At 33.1% G+C, this 19,715-nt stretch overlaps 2 protein-coding genes across 4 annotated transcripts; both read right to left on the reverse strand.

Moving 5' to 3' along the window:
• Positions 1-1,227: 1,227 nt before the first annotated feature.
• LOC110697484 (uncharacterized protein At2g38710-like) lies at positions 1,228-10,250 on the reverse strand. 2 transcript variants are annotated; one of them, XM_021874855.1, is made up of 5 exons: positions 9,870-10,241; positions 7,989-8,108; positions 4,644-4,758; positions 3,466-3,559; positions 1,228-1,714 (listed from the first exon to the last, which is right to left on the reverse strand). In XM_021874855.1, the coding sequence occupies exons 1-5, from the start codon at positions 9,971-9,973 to the stop codon at positions 1,509-1,511; spliced, it is 639 nt and encodes a 212-aa protein (XP_021730547.1). In that variant the 5' UTR covers positions 9,974-10,241; the 3' UTR covers positions 1,228-1,508. The 2 variants fall into 2 exon arrangements, with proteins under 2 accessions (XP_021730547.1, XP_021730548.1); XM_021874856.1 differs by lacking the exon at positions 7,989-8,108 and having other exon boundaries at positions 9,870-10,250.
• A 1,208-nt stretch (positions 10,251-11,458) lies between these two features.
• Positions 11,459-18,916, reverse strand: LOC110697485 (multiple myeloma tumor-associated protein 2 homolog). 2 transcript variants are annotated; one of them, XR_002506487.1, is made up of 5 exons: positions 18,546-18,916; positions 15,730-15,819; positions 14,679-14,946; positions 11,763-12,168; positions 11,459-11,655 (listed from the first exon to the last, which is right to left on the reverse strand). XR_002506487.1 is itself a non-coding variant. In XM_021874857.1 (4 exons), exons 1-4 carry the CDS (start codon positions 18,838-18,840, stop codon positions 11,880-11,882), a joined length of 942 nt encoding a protein of 313 aa, XP_021730549.1. In that variant the 5' UTR covers positions 18,841-18,916; the 3' UTR covers positions 11,721-11,879. The 2 variants fall into 2 exon arrangements, 1 of the variants encoding a protein (XP_021730549.1); XM_021874857.1 differs by lacking the exon at positions 11,459-11,655 and having other exon boundaries at positions 11,721-12,168.
• Between the last annotated feature and the right edge of the window lie 799 nt (positions 18,917-19,715).

The following is a 19,715-nucleotide window of genomic DNA, read 5'->3' on the forward strand; positions in this document are numbered from 1 at the left end:
TTGTTGGCGACTCTTTTATCTCTAGCTCCCCTCCCTTTGGACGCCACCATGGCTAAAAGTATGATCACAGTGGGACTCAAATTTGAGTTTGAAAAATTCCCTACAAGTCCTCTCTAAGATGCTTTACTCCCCTATAAGCCCTCCCGTTTTCCGCTGCTTTCATTACCATCAATATATGTCTGCTCTGATTCAAGTCAAAAATCTGAAGGGGAAGATGGGGACGGGGTTGGGTTGTCGTAGAAGGCAGGGGTAGGGATGGGGAAAGGAAGGTGGTCGTTCAGGCCAAGGGTAAGGGTGGTGCTGGGGTTGGGGAAGGGGTGGTCGTTGGTTAGTGGGTTTGATATAGAGTCTTTTTTTTTAATAAAATTATTTTTGTTTTTTTAATTATAAAAAAAAAATTAAACCTATAAAAAGTCGACACGTGGAAAAACCTAAGAAAACCGATCATCAATAGATCGTTAGATGAAGATTGAGGGTAGATGTGCGATTGTTTTTGGATAATTGAAAGGTTGAATTTTTTAGGGAAGACCAGTGAAAGATGGGATTTTTTATTTCCATTTTTCCAACTTTGAATTGTTTTTTTATGAATTAAATTTATATATTCAAATAAGATGAAAAATTCTATAAAAAAAATTCATTAAAATGAATAATTGAAAGCAAAGTTGTTGACAAGATGGATAAAAATGTATAAAGTAATGTATCCAAGTACCCAATATCCATACAAATACGACTGTTTATCGCGTGTCCAATAATACAGGTATGATGATCAAGTGAAGTACCCATGAATCCTATGTAACCGATATACAATAGCTACAATAATTATGCTTGATTCAAAACAAAAATTGAAAAAAGAAATGAAAAAGAAGAAGAAAAAAAGAGAAGGAAAGAGGAATAAAGAGAGAAAAACATAGAAGAGAAAAAGAATTCAAAAAATAAAATTGGAAAATGTGTATATTCACCAAGCCATGTAATAAAAGAAAAATAAAAAAAGAAAAATCCACCCAAGCGCCATACAAAATTACAATAATAATCCTCTGTACACCCATGTATATAGTACATATACTACCAAATGCCTTCATGTTTTTTATTTGTATTGTGTAAACTTTTACTTATTTATTATGCAAAAAAAAAAAAAAAAAAAAAAAAAAAGAAAAAAAAAATTTAAAAAATAGATGAAAAAGCTATTCAATTTGGGAGGAGCATATTAGAGACAAGTCAGACAACACATGTAACAAATCATTTGTGTTATAACTTCATGAAAAAAGGGCTAACAGCCAGTCAAACTTTTCATTCAGGAAATCAATAGTAGAAAATATTGGGGCAGAAGAACACCATAGCCACCTCAATGAGGAGGTCAATTTCTAATGTTCTCTGCCCAAAATTTAAAAATTCCAAATAAGTCACCAACAATGGCTTTATGTAGGTTGAACAAATCACATTCCAACCGAAATCCTATGAATTCAATCCTTTAAGAGGAAACAATTCAAATAGTAAGCAGTATGGAACAGTTAATAGGTGCCAGGCTTTAGCCCATTAATAGTGGGCACAGCGCCTCGGGTATTCTTCACATATGCAATGTACTCTCCATAGTGCATTGTAAATGCGGTACTCTGATAGCGAGTCATTCGAATGCGCTGCCGCACTGAGTCTGTGATTACACCATTGTAACCTGCCTTTCGCATCAAGGAGTCAATAGCCTCAAGCTTTGTCCAACCTGAAAGGCATCATTATATGTTATCACTAAATCAGAGAAAAATAGCTTCCTTGCAGGCTTAACACTTCATTATGCATGCTTGATATATAAGGAGTAACATTTTTTAACTCCATATACATGGGAAGCTATAATATAAGCTATCAAAGTAGGCTTCACGCCATCACAGAAAAGCAACATATACCAGCAAATTCCAGAGGTTGAGGCAAAACCATAAAAGAATCTAGTGAGACCTTATAAAATATGAATCTTCACGAGTCTGACATGTCTAACTATACTTTCACAAGTTTCCATTATTCAAATCATCAAATGTTTCAAAATCTCCAGGATAAAAGAGCATGTACCTTTAAATGCGCTTTTTCAGGATAAACTCTTTAGTTATATATATACAGATGTATATTATGAATGCAAGCGACACAATCAAATGAAAATATCAGTATTATGCCTCCTCTCTGTTTCCCTGCAGGCCTAGAGTCCTTATAAATTTATAATAATAAAAATCTGTCATTCTCCAACAACCATTAGTCAATTAACATTCAAACAATACGTTCAGAATCAAATATATTGTTTCACGACCTTACAAGGCTACAACAATCTAAAATCCACACTGAAACATTAAAAATTTCAAGTATTGATGCTCAGCATCTAACAGAAATAGAACTGTTAAACCTCAGAGATTGTGAATGTTAGGTATTAAATATATGGGGAACAAAAAAAGTGTGTAAGGCACAAAAGGAAATTGATGTCAGGATCTTTGCATACTGTCCAACTGGGACTACCACTTTACCATGACTAGCAAGATCGAGTGTCAATTAATTTAATTTTTGTAAAATATATATATGAAGCATGAAACATGTTTTCTGGAGCTTGCAAAAAAAAACAAAAAAACACAGTAAAGCCAACTAACATAATCAAAATACTGAAGCTGAATATTTCACACCAATGTGCTGTGATCAAAGAGCAAAGGAAACATTATAAGCATGAAAGGCATAAACATATAAGCTGGCAACCATTCATTTGTTGTAACCATCCAAGACCCAAAAAACCCTCTATTTTTAATAGCACCTGTATCAGGGCAGAAAAAAAAAAATCACAGATTGACAACCAATATCATGAAAATGCGAAGGACAAGAAACAAAACTAAAGAAAGGACAAAACAGCAAATAAAAATCCTACTCTTGCTGGCCTATGGGATCTGAAAAGGCATGGTGTAGCCTTACCCTTAGGCATTTTATCTGGAATTCTTACACAGAAAATATTTTGAAATCAAGAACCTGGTAAAAGAAGTGCAGTAACACAGTAAGGTAATTTGGATTTGTGGAGAGAAAAGCGATTGACTGATTACTTGACTAGAACTAATTAAACCCACAGCCTAAGGAGAATTTTCATTAGCCTAATATGGGATTGACAAATAACAAAAGATAGCAGCCATCCATGATGGCAAATTACCATGGCTATGAGCTTGAGCTTCAGAGGCATCCTGCATAACCATCTTCTATGGACATTGAAGCGACATCACCTAACCTTTTATAGCCACTATCTAGTAAACTAAGCAAAAGTTGTGTCTATGGGATGCCACCACAACTTCATTCAGATAATAAACTTTTGACTTCAAAACTTACAAGGTCAAGCAACTTTTGATAAGATCACCTTCCAGTATATGTCGTATTTCTAGTTGAATATCATAGCAAGTAATGTCTATGGATCAAAAACAATATTACAAACTTTATTTTGTTTAAAACAATACAACCGACCTTCATGTGCAGCAACTTCAGGTAAGTATGTGGCACTTCGCCGGGTATTGTAGTCAGGATCAGTAAATTCAATAATTATACCATGCTTTCCTACCTGTCAGAAGAAAGCATCACACAGCACAAACCCAACATCATTTTATACAATACCTAAGGGGAAAAAAAAAACTACCAAACATAGTTAAGTGATAATATCAATTGGAAAATTTTGGTAATTCCTTGTCATACAATACTATCATAATACCATTGTATATAAATACTTACAAAAAAGAATGCAAAATACAAATAAATCATCCCCCTGCCCCTTCAAAAATAAATAAATAAATAAAGGGCTTCATTGTTACCGATTATGAATGAAAAAAAGCAATTTGTACCTACTAAGAAGAGGAAGGTCTTCAATAGAGTTGCCATGGCATGAAAACTGAATTATATATCTACAATGGATCCTGCTTTCTTCAACACCTAACTTCTAACCCCTAAAAACAACTATTATTCATTGACGCATGGCTTGGAGCAATCACTCAGGAAATCTAATCAGAGGTTAGGAACTTACCAAGATTAAGCGCATCCAATGTAAAGGTTATAAAAAAGCCCGGGTTTCATGGGTACCAAAATTTTAACATAGAGATACACCCATAAGGTTATAAAGATGTGGAAAGATAAAGGTGGAAGGATTGATTCAGGATGTCTTATATTCCGACCACATATGGTTGGCCAGTTGAAGCAAAAGTAGTACTTGAAATAACCATTAATTGATAGAGCTAAACAGGTTTAATAATTAGAGGCCCCTTCTAATCCCAACAGAAATATCAGCCTTATGTTACTCCCAAAAGCTAACTTCTAACAAAAATAAGCCCGTAAAGAAACTTGGAATTTTATTGGCAATTGCAAAGATGAATTTCAGGCTATAGTTCCTATAAGCTAGTTAGCCTAATAGTTACTCTCTCCACATCAATCATCACAAACAATCAGCAAGTTCAACCATGGAAAAATCCTTTGTATACATAGACAGATTGGTCATTCTTGACATCAGCTTACAATTATAACAACAAAAAATTAAGAAATGCCCTATAAGATTTGAACATGAAACAGATTATAATGATAAAACACTGCACATTATTACATTTATAAGGAAACCATAAGTCTGACAACCAAAAATATGAGGAAGAAAGAATACAAACCTCCCAGTCAAGGTGGTCAGCAGCAGTTTCATATTCTGTCAGTATTGAAACTGTACATTCTAATTGGGGTAGTTCTTTAGCTTGAATTGGGGGAAAACGGCGATCTCTAAGTGCACTGTGACATAACATGCATGTAATTTAGACTGTAGAATGGCAGGAGAGAAAAGAAAAGGGAAAAAAAAATCTGCATAATAAACTGTATAAAACTAAGAGAAGTGAGCAGAAAAAATTGACAGATAACAAAGTGTATAATTAGTAAACACCCCAATTCAACTGTTCCAAATTCCTTTTTGGCAAATATAATAATATTCATAAATAAATGTATTATTTCCTTACATAAGAAGTGTTGGCAATTGAAATCTCCAAACTACTGCCATTTCATTTCATCTCTCTCTAAAGGTATTGTGAAGCTAGTGCCTCGTATCTATTCGCATCAACTTCTCCAAAAAGATAAGGACCATGTATTATTTAACTTATTTTCACTTATTTTACTAAAAAAACTACATATACGTTAAGGAAAAATAAGTTTAGATAAGTTCTAACATGGGTTGATTAATTCGATTTAAAGCTAAAATAAATTTTAATGAGGTCTAATATGTTAAGAAAAGTTTAGACGTACGTTAATTTACATTTAAATAAGATAAATTAAGATAAATTAATATAAATTTAGATAAGTTTAAATCAGGTAAATAAAATGCACCCTAACTCTGACCCTTTTTCTTCGTTTCTGAAGGTATCAACTCAACTCCAATGAAGGATCTTAACATGTAAAGTTCAATGAAGGATCTTAACATGTAAATTCCAAGTTTCAAGTTACACTTACTCTCCAACTACCAACTAATTTAGTCGTAATCTCCTAATTTAGTACTAGCCTACTAAGCGTTGTCTACTAACCAAGTTATAATCTCTCAACATAAATGCTCCATCCGACCTTTAATAAAAGCCTCAATTTCGTTGGACAAACAATTTTGGAGAGGGATTGTAGTGGGATATTGTTGATTAAAGCTAAACAAAAAAGAAAGGTAAGGGCATAGTTCATTGTTTTTTGGGAAATTAAGATAAAATAGTGAAGTTAAAGGGGTTTTGTTGGTTAAAAATGAATAAAAAAAAAAAAAGTTAGCAGATAATAGACCCCACCCAAATTAAAAATGGGGCTTTAATTAGAGACTGAGGGGGTAACAAAAGTTGCAATGGGTAGTTTTTAATTGAAATTGGCAGGGAAACGAAAAAAAACTTGAAGTGCAGAATATGACTCTAAATTGCAAGCATCAAAAGAACACCTCAATTTCACAAATCTAAGAGTAAGTGTCAAAATCAAATAACAAGGAAGAAACACAACATAGAATCAACAATGACCATTTTGTGTCATAAACAGTTCAAGTAAATTACAATTAAGGCAATTTACAAAGCTCATAAAAGGAAAGTGGGGTTTAAGGCCAAAAACCATCAATAAGCTGGTTTCGTTACTAGGAATGGGCATATTATACATGACTTAATTTCTATAATATAACTCTAAGTATAAAACTATGATATAGACTATTAAGGTACAGCATACAGTACAAAGAGGCACTACAAGGAAATAGCAAATAAGGAAAGAAACAAGGCCATGGCATGTATTTCTGTGGACAGTAGCTCTCACCCTGCAGGAGAATTCACCAGTCAAACAGAAACATTAGGAAATGCTGAAGCACACCAGTCAAACAGAAACATTAGTCACATGGCTTCCTCTCATGTCAGCCTGAACTTCTTGTAAGGCTCAAGTGAGGCAATTTCAATTTACTAAAACACATGAATATTTTGTAATTGAAGCACACCACAGCCCCTCAGGTTGCTCTTATTTTGCACAAGAGAGTTATATTCATCCATTTGGATTATAAATGAACATAATGATCTACAAAACACTTCATCTAACACTCCTTTCAAGAATAGGGATAAGGTGGGAAAGGCATCAAAATGAAAATTAAAATCGCTGGGAAAGATATATGTGGCCATCTATATCAAACTCTGATTGCATAAACAGTCACAATGATATAGTATCTACTAACCAGCATCTTTCTGTCTCGAAGGCATCAAATTAACTCATAAGGCATATCGTTAAGTCAATGCTGTTCTGCAGAGAATTTTTAACTATGTCGTTAAGTACTCACTCCGTTCTTTTTTGTTCTACTCATTTACTATTCATGAGATCAAACTAAAAACATTTTGACCGTTTATTTCTACTCATATACAAAATAAAAACTATCAAGTGGGATCATGTTAGAATAGTGTCTTTGTGTGGTATGTAAATATCAAATTTTCATAATTTACACTAGTACGTGATGAAATACTTCCTCCATTCCAAATTAGATGATACGTTTTGACTTTTGATACTATTCACAAGCTCTACTTTGACTAGCTTTTGTGGTTTAGATTTAAAAAAAAAATAAAAACATAGTCATGTAGGATCTTGTTAGATTCATTTTAATGTGTACTTTTAAAATATCAACTTTTTAATTAGAGATAATTACTGATAAAATCTGGCAAAAGTGATAAAAGAAACGCGTAGTCAAACATGTGTTTTGGAGACCGTGCCAAATGCAAGTGAATTTTAAAAAAACAAAGGGATTACAATTCTGTAACACCATTTCAAAGTCAAAAAGCAATATTCTTAATCAAATGTAGTTATTCATAATTAAAGCAACTATATGTACATAATTTATATTTCACATATAAAAAAAAAGGCAAAATTACAATCATGGTCACCAACTTTGTGAAGTTTTACAATTATTGACACCAACTTATATCAGTTGTTAAATTGACACCAACTTGCTACAAAAAGTACAAAATTGACATAAATGATCTGAACTAATTTTACGTAACTTTCAACCCTTGTATACCAAAAGTTCTTAATGTGTTGGAAAGATAATACTATATAGATGTCATATGTAGAGTATTATTGAATATTTAATGTCAATTTTAGTCTTTTTTGGACAAGTTGGTGTCGATTTAACACGTGATACACGTTCGTGTCAATATTTGCAACATATTCTTTAGTTGGTGTCAATGATTGTAATTTTGCCTAAAAAAAATTTTAAAAAATCACAAGAAAATATAGTTTAGAACCACTAGTTTTTTTTCACAAAACAACAAGATGTTTAAAGAGATTTCATAAAGCTCTATGGAGTAAATAGACATCCCAAAAATAAAAGAAGTGCATAAGCATACCAAATACAACATGTTGGACTTTGAAAAGAAAGAAAAATAAATCTTACTTCTGACCCAAGAAATTCAAATGTTTTGCTTAGACTATTGCTAAAGCAATATCACGTTGAAATCCATCAAAGGCACATAAATTCCATACTATACCTAGTAAGAGCATAGTCTCTAAAACCGTTGATTATGGCGCGGGCTTCAAGAGTTCCTATGCAGCCACGAAGGCGAGGCTCACCTCCATTAACCACCTTTTTCCAAGTTACAAACAAAGGGCTGCATAGAGAACCACAATCATTTAGTTCAAAGCTCATTGACATGCTATTCCTACTAGTACTTGTGTCTACTTGATAAGTACTTCCTCCATTATACAATAGGCATATAGGCCACATTTCATTAGGGGTGTTTGTAAAATTGTTGAGTTAAATTACCATAACTAATTGTCACAAATTAAATTGTTGCATTTCTACCACACCAATATAGCACACCTATAGGGCTTTTAAATTATTTTGGACAAAATAAGTTCAAATAAGTTTAAGCAATATAACTAAAATTAGAAGTATAATTCTACCAAAAAAAAAAAATCCACATAATTTCTTACACAAATAAGTTTATTTTGAGCAAATATCGATCAACTAAAACAAGTGCAAACAAGATAGGTCAAATAAAACAAATTCTTCTTTATAGGTAATACAAGGTATAAAGTGATCTATTATTATTTTTATTTTTTTCGGCCTAGAAAACATACTGAGGCATGCAAAGTGTATCATTATAGACTTGCTAGTTATTGCATTTAAAATCAACTACGGAATTAGTAATAATATTTCATATATAATATGACATGGCCATCAAATAGCCAACTAATAAGGAGAAAACAATGGAAAGCAGAGAGCACCACCAATCTATTGAACAAGGTGAAATCAAGCATATGGGAACATGAATTATAGTTTCAATTATACAAAAGTAAGCTACTAACACATTCTTAACCCCTTGTTAGACCCAATTCTTATTTCTATTGACCAGACCTAACTTTAGAGGGATAGTAGATGAAGAGAATAGGCTAACGTAGAGGCCCGATAGCCCATTTACATAAAGATAGAAGTCAAAGAGGCCCAAGACAGCAAATTCAATGAATTTGAAAAGAAGGAGATATATCAAAAGAGGATAGAGGCGCCAAAGGAGGAAATACATATCACAAGGGGAACTACCAAACCACGATCAGATAACCGTTGCCAGAAATCTCTATAAAAGCACAACAAAGGAGCAGAATTGAGGATCATATCAATTACTTTTACAATTTTCTTTCGCTTTCTTAGTTCTTAGCATTCTAGGATTAGTAGCCTAGCATTAGTTTAGCGAAAGCAGTTAGTAACTTTCGATTGGGATTAATCATGGAGGTAAATTTCCCTCCTTTGGTCTAATTCAATCGTCGGTCTTTGTTCCTCTAAAAAGTTTCCTACTTGTACTTTGTGCTCTAATCTTGATTAATCATTTGTATTTTACCTATAAAGTTCTTGTTGTTTTGGTAATCATATATTGCTCGTACACTAGCAAGGCCTCTAACTCAAAGGTCGGTAGTTTTTAAGGGTATACCCCTAATGTATTCTTGCCTTTCGCAAGGGTATCATTGACTTATTTGCATTTTTGCACCACCAACACCCCTACAATAAGTAATGCTCCACTCAATTTACTTCTACAATATTCATCTGTAAAAACTATTAAAAATAAAAATCTAACAATCTCAACTCACACCATTCCACTTGGGGATTATTTCCCTTAACCAAATTACTAACTTTAGTAATTTATTGAGACCCAAAATTCAATATATACAAATCAAAATCAAAAAAAGCAGTAAACAAGAAAGACATGCAAAAATGGTATCAACAATTCATGTACGTAATGTATAATAATCAATAAATAAACAAATATCATCATTATTGTTATTATTAATATAAATTAATTAAGCATAATCAATTAATTAATAATTAGTTTTAAGAAAATAATGATTAGTGAAAAGGAAGAGAAAAAGGGGCATACTGATCACCCTCATCGAAAGAAGGAGGAGGAATTTGGTCGCTATTGTAGTGAGCAACAAGTGTGTCAAAACAGTACACAGCCATCTCCTTGTTTGCCGACACCATTTTTTTATTTTTATTTTTTTAAAATTCAATTCAATTCAAAAAAAAATTGAAAATTGATGTTAAAATTAAAATAAATTGAAGCAGCTCGTTGAAATTGATGAAGTTAGGTTTAGAAGAGAGAGGTTGAGCTGCCTCAAACAATGGTGGTTGGAGGAAGAAAGAGGCGTTTTCCCCTTTCTCACCTTTTGCTTTTTTTTTAGTACTAGAGTCTACCCGTGCTTTTTATATTAATTGTATGTATCAATATTTTTGTAAATATGGTAGTGGAAGTTAATGACTTTGTAAGTAGAAGTAATAGGATAGGAAGTTAAAATGGATATTGATAGTTTTTTTTTTTTTTTTTTTTTTTTTTTTTTTTTTTTTTTTTTTTTTTTTTTTAAGTAATGTTAACAGAAATTAAGGATTGGGAGTTTGGAGTGCTGTGATTAAAAGTTGTAAAAGTATCTCTTAAATTATATAATGTTTTTTGTATTTTTTTTTTTTTTTGAGGAATAATAATGGAGGAAGGAGAAGCAAGCAATATGAAAAAAGAATAAGCTTTTGTTAGAAGCTTTCTCTCTTTTCTTTGTGCCTTTTTATGGATATGTTCTATTCACATGATTTGATTTGAATTATTTTATCTGATCTAATTTTTTTATCTAACCAAACATTAACCTAGTTTATACACTAATTCACAAGATACAAACTTATCAATGATATGTAATTAGGTTGGTATTAATATGCACTTTCAAATATGAAAAATACGAAAATAAAGATATTCAATGATAGATAAGAGCAAATTAAAAGATAAAGATTGATCTCATCTGAAATGGTGTAATCTAATCTAATTTGATTATTTTTAAAATAATTTAATGCCAAATTAAATAATTTTTTTTAACGAGCAAATTAAATAAGTTGAAGCCTAAGACTTTCGCGAAATTTATCCAGTGGAGTTTTGTATGTTAAAGCATGGGCATTTAGGACAATAATGGGCCCAAAATGAGAGTTATTGCGTTACCCAAACAAAAATTCCCCAACCCTATTTGTACGAAATGCGAGTCGGGTTTAAATTTATAGTTTCCTAATTTAGAGGAAATTTGGTCCAAGTCGATCAATAAGATTCTATTCACTTCACCTTAATTTTGTTGAACTGAAATTATTTTTACTAAACTAAAATTAATTTTATTAAAATGAAATTATTTCTATAACTTTTACATCATGAAACATATTAATTTCAATAAAAATAAATTCAACTCATAAAATAATTTCATTCAGCAAAATAATTTCAATTCAGTAAAAATAATTTTATACAACAAAAATAAGGTGAAGTGAATATAATCTTAAATCTTAATCCAATAAGTAGACACTCTTGACCATTTTGGCACAAGATAACACAAATTCAAAGCTTAAATATCCCAATTGTTGCCACCCAAATCAGTTACAGTAAACCTAATAATTTATCCGAATAACCCAAATTGCCCCTTCATCTCAACATGCACAAAATGGTTTTCAGAAATTTGTATTGATAAAATTTCCATGAACCTTCTCTCCTATAACATGACTCACATCATACATCTCTTTTGGCGTAGATACACATATAATTAAGCATCTTTATTTGCGTAGATATACATATAGTTAAGCATCTCCATCTCCATTTCCGCCACCATAATCTCAACTGTTTTGCTCTATAGAGTATAACTAGCCTGTTGCACTTGACATAAATTTTTTAAAGGATTTAAGTTAGTGATGACTTGAGATAAATGTACTCTTATGAAGAAGATTTTGAGGATCGAACTAGCAAAGAACTTACATTTACGAGGTAGCCAACACCATACCATACACAAGGGTAGTATAAATCAAAGAAGTTAAATTGGTCCGTGAAAATTACTATGTGAGGGGAGTTTGTTTTACAAAGGAAGTAATGAAATCATTCTGAATCTGAATCATTCCTTCTCTTCTTCTCCTTGCGACGTTTCCTCTTGTCATCTGAGTCATGAGAATGATGTTTTTCATGCTTTTCACGCTTCCTGTGCTTTCTTTCTTCGTGCTTCTCACGTTTCCGCTCATCATGCTTTCCCTTCTTCCGTCTAACTTCCTCATCTGACTCCTGTTTATCCAATTTCTCAGAAGCCTCAGGAGGAGCCTTATCTGCCTCAGCAACAACATCCTTGGCACCAGGCAAAACAGTAGTTGATGCCTCCATGATACGAGGAGCTCTGTATAATCAAGGTCAGGATAAATGTTAAGATGGTAAAACTCAAATGTGAAACTTCAAACTGAAATGAGTCATAGCTAGATTGCCAAGAACAAAATAAATGTGAAGATGATAAAATAAAATTTAAATGTGAAACTTCAAACAGCAACACTATTAACAGTGTTGATAAAATCTGTGTGCACCAAGAACCAAGTGTAAAGTTACAGCAGAGAAGCTCTGGGGAAATCATGAGTTCAAAAATTAGAAGAGACTGCAATATCTTCCAAGAAAATTCACGCCATTCTACATACAACAATTCTCTTGAACCATTTATGTGACATAAAACCTGACGTCAATATAACTCGGCATCCTTCAACCATGCAACAACTCTTTGTTTTCCTCATAATCCCATAATGAGTTGAACATGCAAATGCACAGGAAATCAATTGACTAAACCCAGCAACTAAATGTAGATTTTATACTCAGCAAACTGCATCCTTGGTAAAGCAAAGTTCTAGGCTAAAAACTGCAGATGCACAAGGAACCAACTTGACTAAAATGCTGTTTCACAAGGAAATTGTCAAATACCCTCGTCAACTTACAGCAGAACAAGTAAAAAGAAAGGAATTAAATTCCAAAATATTGGCAAAAAAATAATGAGAAGATATCATCAATTTACAAACTACAATTTGTAATTTTTTAGAACAAACAAACATATACAATGATTTCCAAGCCAATGTCATTCAAGTTGACAAGGAAAATATGGATTGGTGACCTTTCAAGCACAAAAATAGGCATTCCGCTATCTAGAGCTCAAGGGCTACAAACATCCAGTAGGCCATCTCCAATTTTACTGGAAAATCACATTGAAAACGAGACTATTGATAACTTGGTTACCATGAGATGGAGAGCAAACGCTAGGCCTAATGGAAAAGTATACAATCACCAAACTAATCAAGGACATGTATTGACTTGTAACCGCTATCAACCAACAAAGAGACCGCAAAGTTTGAATGGCACTAGTAAATGTCTTCATGCAATCATGCCATCAGAGAAGCATGCAATTCTTTATACTCCCTAGTCCCTCCATCCCACACCAGACTATTTTGAGCACTTTCCATTTTCAGCTGTACCACAATAGTCTAAAAACTTCCTTGTTTGATAATTTTCTACCGCTTAATAATTATTTCTTACCTTTGGGCCACTATCTATTTTTCACATCTACCTTTCAATAAAAATAACCTTATAAATACCCCACTAACTCCTATGACTTAACTATTAAAACAGCAACTGATAATTCAATAACTAATAGATAAAACACTTTGCAATGAGAACTGCTGTGGTATGGAAGGTGGTTTTTTTTTTTTTTTTTTTTTTTTTTTTTTTCAGCAAAATTACACTCAATGACATCAACATTGGATGTGTTACCTTCACTGAAAACAAATAAACAAAATTTAAGACACTCATTGATCCGGATATTGATAACTTCGAGAGTTTGTTAAATCTTTACAAGGAAAACCTAAACTAGAACATTAACTCATTAGAAGCTACAAATTGGCAGTTCTTGGACGGTTCAAGCAAAGGAACTTGGTGTCTAGTACAAGCACAAGTTCCGGATCACTCTACTTTCTCTACTTAGTGATTTTTAATTAGTTTTCGCTTGCAACCTTTCACTTGAAAGGGTTTTTCTTGGTTTAAGCACTTAGGATTAATTTTATTTATTTTAGGAATTATAGACTAAGTAGAATTAGTTTCCTAATCTAAGTAGAATTGGAATTAGTTTCCTAATCTAAGTAGAATTAGTTTTCCTATTCTATTTGGGTTACTTGGGGCGAAAGGCTAGGGACTTGTCCAAGTCCTATTAGACTTAGAATTAGTTAGTTTTTAGTCTATAAATAGTTGTAATTCCATGACTTTTAGATACAGAATTTTTCAGATTAATAAATCAAAGTATTTGTTTGTTTTGCAATCAAAACATTCGTTTCTTGAAGATGGTGATTAAGTTCTTTAAGCTTTGTTTAAGTTGATTAATTAAGGGGTGGTGTGACCTTTAACTTAATTAGTTAGTTTTTCTTGTTTAATTCTTGGTGGACGAATCCTATAGAGAATTAGGCTTGAATTATCCTTGTGTGTGTTTAAGTTTCTTGAACATACGCATCACTCATGTGGGACCCAAATGCCAAAAAAGTTGATTCGCAAGTTAAACACTTTTATGTATTTCTTGTTGTAATAAAAGATGAGAAAATAATTTTAATGAATTCAAATTACCACCACCCAAAATCACACACACACAAACAAACAAAGGAGAATTCCATCCTTGTCAAACAGAAGATTCAAGTTAAGAGAATATATAGTTACAAGTTTACAACCAATATGTCAAAACTTTCCAATGATATCCAATAATACGAGCAGAACTTATCAAAAGTAAACTTTAAATACTTCATGACTGTATTAAGGCAGATACATGATCAATTATCATACAAAAGATATTAAAAAATTAGTCAAAATAAATTTGAAATGCCAAACTCATACCTGGCAAAACCAAGTCCTTGAACCTTTGCTGCTTCAGCATGACCACCTTCCAAATCTTCAGCAGTTGATCCACGCTTGACAAGTTCGGAAAATTCATGCTTATCAAGACGATTTCCTTTTGGTTGGTCAGAACGTTTTGGAGCTAAGCCTAGAGCTTCTCTCATTGACTGCTCCTCTTCTTCTTTGATCCTCTGAATCTCTGCCTTTAAGGCATCCTGTTCAACGCCCTGAGAATTCTTGTCCTTGGTGTACCAAAACAAATCTTTGCCTATTTGAGTTATAAGTAGCAAACATTACAATTGAAAAATCTCAGAGCAGCGCAACAACACATATAATACATAGATTTGTAAAAACTATTAATCTTTTTTTTTTTTATTGAAGTCTTGATCTGAAAAAACAATGTTTCATTTACTCCCTCCGTTTCATCATGTATAGGTTGAGTAGAGTGTTGTAAGAGAAGATGAATAAAAAAAATAGGTTAGTTAAAACATTCCAGTAAAGTGAGAAAAAGTAGAGTGAAAATAAATTCTAAAAATGGCCATATAACCTATATAAATTGGAATAAAGTGTGACCATTAATTTGAAACACCCATTTTTAGAAAGCGTAACCGTTATAATAGAAAGGAGGGAGTATCTAATAGCATTAGCCAAAATATAGTATTTCATCCCCTTGAGAATTTCTCAGTGCAAACTTATTTTTGGTGACTGGCATCAGCATAGTTAACCAAAGTTTCAGAAGTTGACATAAAATCACCAAATAAACAGGTCTGAGCTTGCAGGCTGAAAGAGTAACAAAAAAAATATAGGGTTACCCTTAAATATGAAGAAAACACAATAAAGACAGTTGAAATAAGTTCAAACTAAGCCTTGAAAAAATGCAAGCACCTAATCCACTATATATGAATTCTATAAATATAATAATAATAAAAAAAAAAAAGCGAAAAACATATTCTGCAACCACTGGGTGACCCAGGTGAACGGCCTTAACCTACATAATCATCAAGTGAAAAAAAAAAAAAAAAAAAAAAAAAAAAAAAAAAAAAAAAAAAACCTTTTTGCCATCTCCCAACAGGAGCCTTAAGACTGTGACCAAGGTAATTTTCTCTGTGTTTATCAACCTTCACATCATCCCACTTGAATTCTGAAAAAGAAGAATAGCCATAAGTTTTCGTAAGATAAAAAATACCATAAACGGTGAAAAATAGTGTTAAATACAAGTCAAACAATAAAATAAACACAATATTCATGAAACCAAATCATAATTTACAAAAATAGAATGCATAAATCATATGTTTATCACTGACCAAAAATTTATAAATGGTGAAAAATAGTGTTGAATACAAGTCAAACAATAAAATAAACACAATATTCATGAAACCAAATCATAATTACAAAATAGAATGCATAAAATCATATGTTTATCACTAACCAAAAATGAAACCAAACAGAAGAGAAAAAGAGAGTCTCTGCAACCATAGACAGTTCAGGACAATAATCTTTGAGGCAAACTTCTATCGTGAAGTCGCAACTAAAGAAAGTCTAGATTAGGCAACATACCACAGCTAGAGTCAGCACTATTCTAACTAACTCAGTTCCAAAGTCCAATCCTGAGCCCCCTATTAAAGTCCCACTTTCATAGTGATCATTTGTAGATGGTGATACCATTAAAACATAGGTTATCTTGCAAGCCAATTCAAACCATCTTACTGTAAATGACCATCTGGAAAAAATTTGCTTTCTGAAGTTTCCAGTTATCTTTAAAGGATCTTATCAAAATGTCTACATCTAATAATAATGACAGAGAAGGTGATCTGCACAATAGGGGTCCCACATCAAAAACTGTTTTAACTATTAGCCTAATAGTTTACAAATTTCAGCCACCCTTGTTATTCCCATTTCCAATCATAAGCATTTTTTGAATACCTGTAATCTACTTGCTAATTATTGGCCACATACAACAGACATTCCAAGCACTATAAATTTATGCGTTGGCAAGATTTAGGGGAAATAAATATGGACAATACTCCAAACCAGCCAATGATAATTTGTAATACAGCTGCCTTGATTACATCCACAATAATAAATTTCAAAGATGGGGGAGAAACAGTATAGATACAAATATAATATGTAAATACTAAAAAGACATTGACAATTTACAAGTTTTAATTAGAGAGAAAAATATTCAAAAACCATCATACAAATAAACTTTATACTTAATTAGAGCTGCATAATACAGGAAAGCTATCAACATTTCCTATAATTAATTGATAGCACACTAAAGCTATCAATTAGTAGAGGTATTTTCTTCAAAATAAAAATAATTGAGGTATTTGAAGTTCGGTAAGGGAAGATTTTGGGTGGGTGGGAGCTGATCTTGGGGTGGTTAGGGTAAGATTTGGGTGCTTTTATATGATATGAGTAGTATAATGAGAGGCAGCGTTGCTGGTGGGATTGCAGTGGTGAGGCGGTGACAGTGGTCATGCTAGTCGGGCGACGCGACTGTGATTAGGTGGTGGTGGTTGAGCAGTGGTTGTGGGAGCAGTGGTGTATGGATGGTTCATAAAAGGAGATGGAAATACCATTTTGGGGTAATGCAGAAGGTAAATGGAATGATTAAAATGGCATTACAAACAACAACAAAGGGAATTAGTCTAGCTAATTCTCTTTCCTATGATAATACCCCATACCAAATGGGTTGAGGGGGTGATTTTGACACACTTGACACTACACAATTTTCCTCCTCTTGTGGTGTGACTTTGGGCCATTCCTAAAATCACGGGTGTGAAGAACAAAGCAATTGATGACAACAACCCAATTTTTTTGAAGAGTCTCACTGTCACTTACACGTACACTCCGTGCACAGGAGGATCTCTCTCAACGGAAGATGTTAGACTCATACCTCATCCAAACCCCTATTATGCTATATTGCCATCAGACCTACTATCAACACCAATCAATGAAAGCTATTCAGTCCCCACTGTAAAATGAATCTAGGTCTTACCTCCATATCTCCGATTAAAAGTCTTTTAAGAAGCGATACTGACTTCAGTAGATCGAATAGGAATTGAGATACATATACAGATCAAAATTAATGTCAAATAAAACTGATGACGTATTGCAAGCAAGTGGCAACGCAAACTTAAATTAGAAAGAGAGACAAACACTAAGATATAAAACCGGAGAGTGACAGAAAAACTACTCTATCCATACACGGAACCATCAACAAACGTAACTCAGAAAAACCCTAACATTCCTCTCCACCAAATGGAAACTATCGCCAATCTTCAGCATCCCCAGCTCAAAAATTAATTCCAATTCATAATTCTTAAATCCGCCATCGTCTTGAAACCCGAAGATACCAATAATTCCCAAATTTCTCCTATAACCTCACCGAGAACTCATTCCATCAAAATATCATTTTGTCGTTCCTAATTCAAAAGAAAAAATAATCCACTCAAATTTGTACCACTCTATGGAAAAATAATTCAAACAATTACAAAAATAAATTACAAATTCTACAAATGTTAAATCCTTAATCTTATAATTTCAATTAATCGGACTACTTAGAAAGTAACCCAGCAAATCCAAAGTTGAAAAAAAAGGTCAAAAACATAAAATTGAACAACAAAAACACCAACAATCAAAATATTTCACAAAGCTACTGTAAATAGAAACCCATAAAAGAGGATTACTAAAAAAAATCAAAGACGACTGAAATTCCTCAAGAAAAAAGCTAATCGACCTACTCACGAAATAATTACAAGAATCATAACAAGAACAAAATTCATGATTTAAAAGATCGTTAAGTATGAAATGAACAAAAATCGCCATTAATTGAGATGAGGGAAAAAGAGATGAAGAACTTACGATCTCGGCCACCGCGAACGCCGCCTCTGGTAGGATGATACATCCTTTTAACGGCTTTGCTTCTACACCGTCTTTTTTGGCGTGGTAAAACAGGAGAGGTGGGAGGATTAAAAAGTTTAAGGGACGGTGCACCCAGATGCACGAGGCACGACAATATACAAGTAGATGCACGAGGAAGGTAGAGCCGTAAATTCGGGTAAATAGGTTGGGCTCGATTTCGTGTTACTTTTTTTTTTTTTTTGGTTTGTTTAAAGAATGAGTCACAATAAATGGGCGAATTCATGTTCATCTCCATGAGAAATGAAATTAGTTTTCATGGGTCATATTTGTCATTTAACAAGTTAGTTGGAAGGTTACTTTTGGAATGCGAAATTCTTAGAGAATAGTTAACGTCCGTTATATGTTTGACTAGCGGTCTCGCAAACGTTCCATTAATGAAACCCTAGGAGTGAGAGAAAATGCCTAAAAATTAATGGTGGTGAAAGTCATAGGGAGTAAGCTGTTTGTTCTTGAGTGTCTTTGGTGATTTCTCGGTGATCGCTCAGTTTGTCGAAGTTTGGTGACGATGTGCGAGGGGGGTTTACACCGGTGGAGGTTTGCTTGCTACCTGACGTGTGGAGGGCTAGGCTGGTGGAGGGTGTGGGACTATTTAATCGACAGAGGTTTGCCAGCTACCTGACTTGTGGAGGGATTGCGAGGCAGTTGTCGGTGGAGCTATATGACTTGAATCGTCGCGATTTAATCACATCTTGTAAGGATATTCTTAACACTATCGTAATTTTTCGATTTTGGACTTGTTTGATTGTTAGGTTGAATGATACCCTTAGTAAAAATGTTTGATTAATCGAACTTGTTTGATTAATTAGTCTTATTGATTTATGCTGTAATTGCTTGAAATGAGTTTAACAATGCTGTAAAATTTAATTAATGGTGTTGTTACTGCATTGAATCAATGCATTGTTCCTTTGCCATATTGAAATGTACTATTAATGTGTGAGATTATGTTTGTTTGTTGCTGAAGTTTATATTGTAATTGGATTCCTACCCGAACTTGGTCTTGTACATCAAATGGACCATATGTATCTTGCCTATGTATTTGAAAATTGTCCATATGCAGTTTAGTTTGCAGCTAATAGGGTAACAAAGTAAAATTCCTTCGTTGGATGAAGG

Source organism: Chenopodium quinoa, unplaced genomic scaffold, assembly GCF_001683475.1.
Source record: "Chenopodium quinoa cultivar QQ74 unplaced genomic scaffold, ASM168347v1, whole genome shotgun sequence".
In the NCBI taxonomy this organism is placed as follows: domain Eukaryota; kingdom Viridiplantae; phylum Streptophyta; class Magnoliopsida; order Caryophyllales; family Amaranthaceae; genus Chenopodium; species Chenopodium quinoa.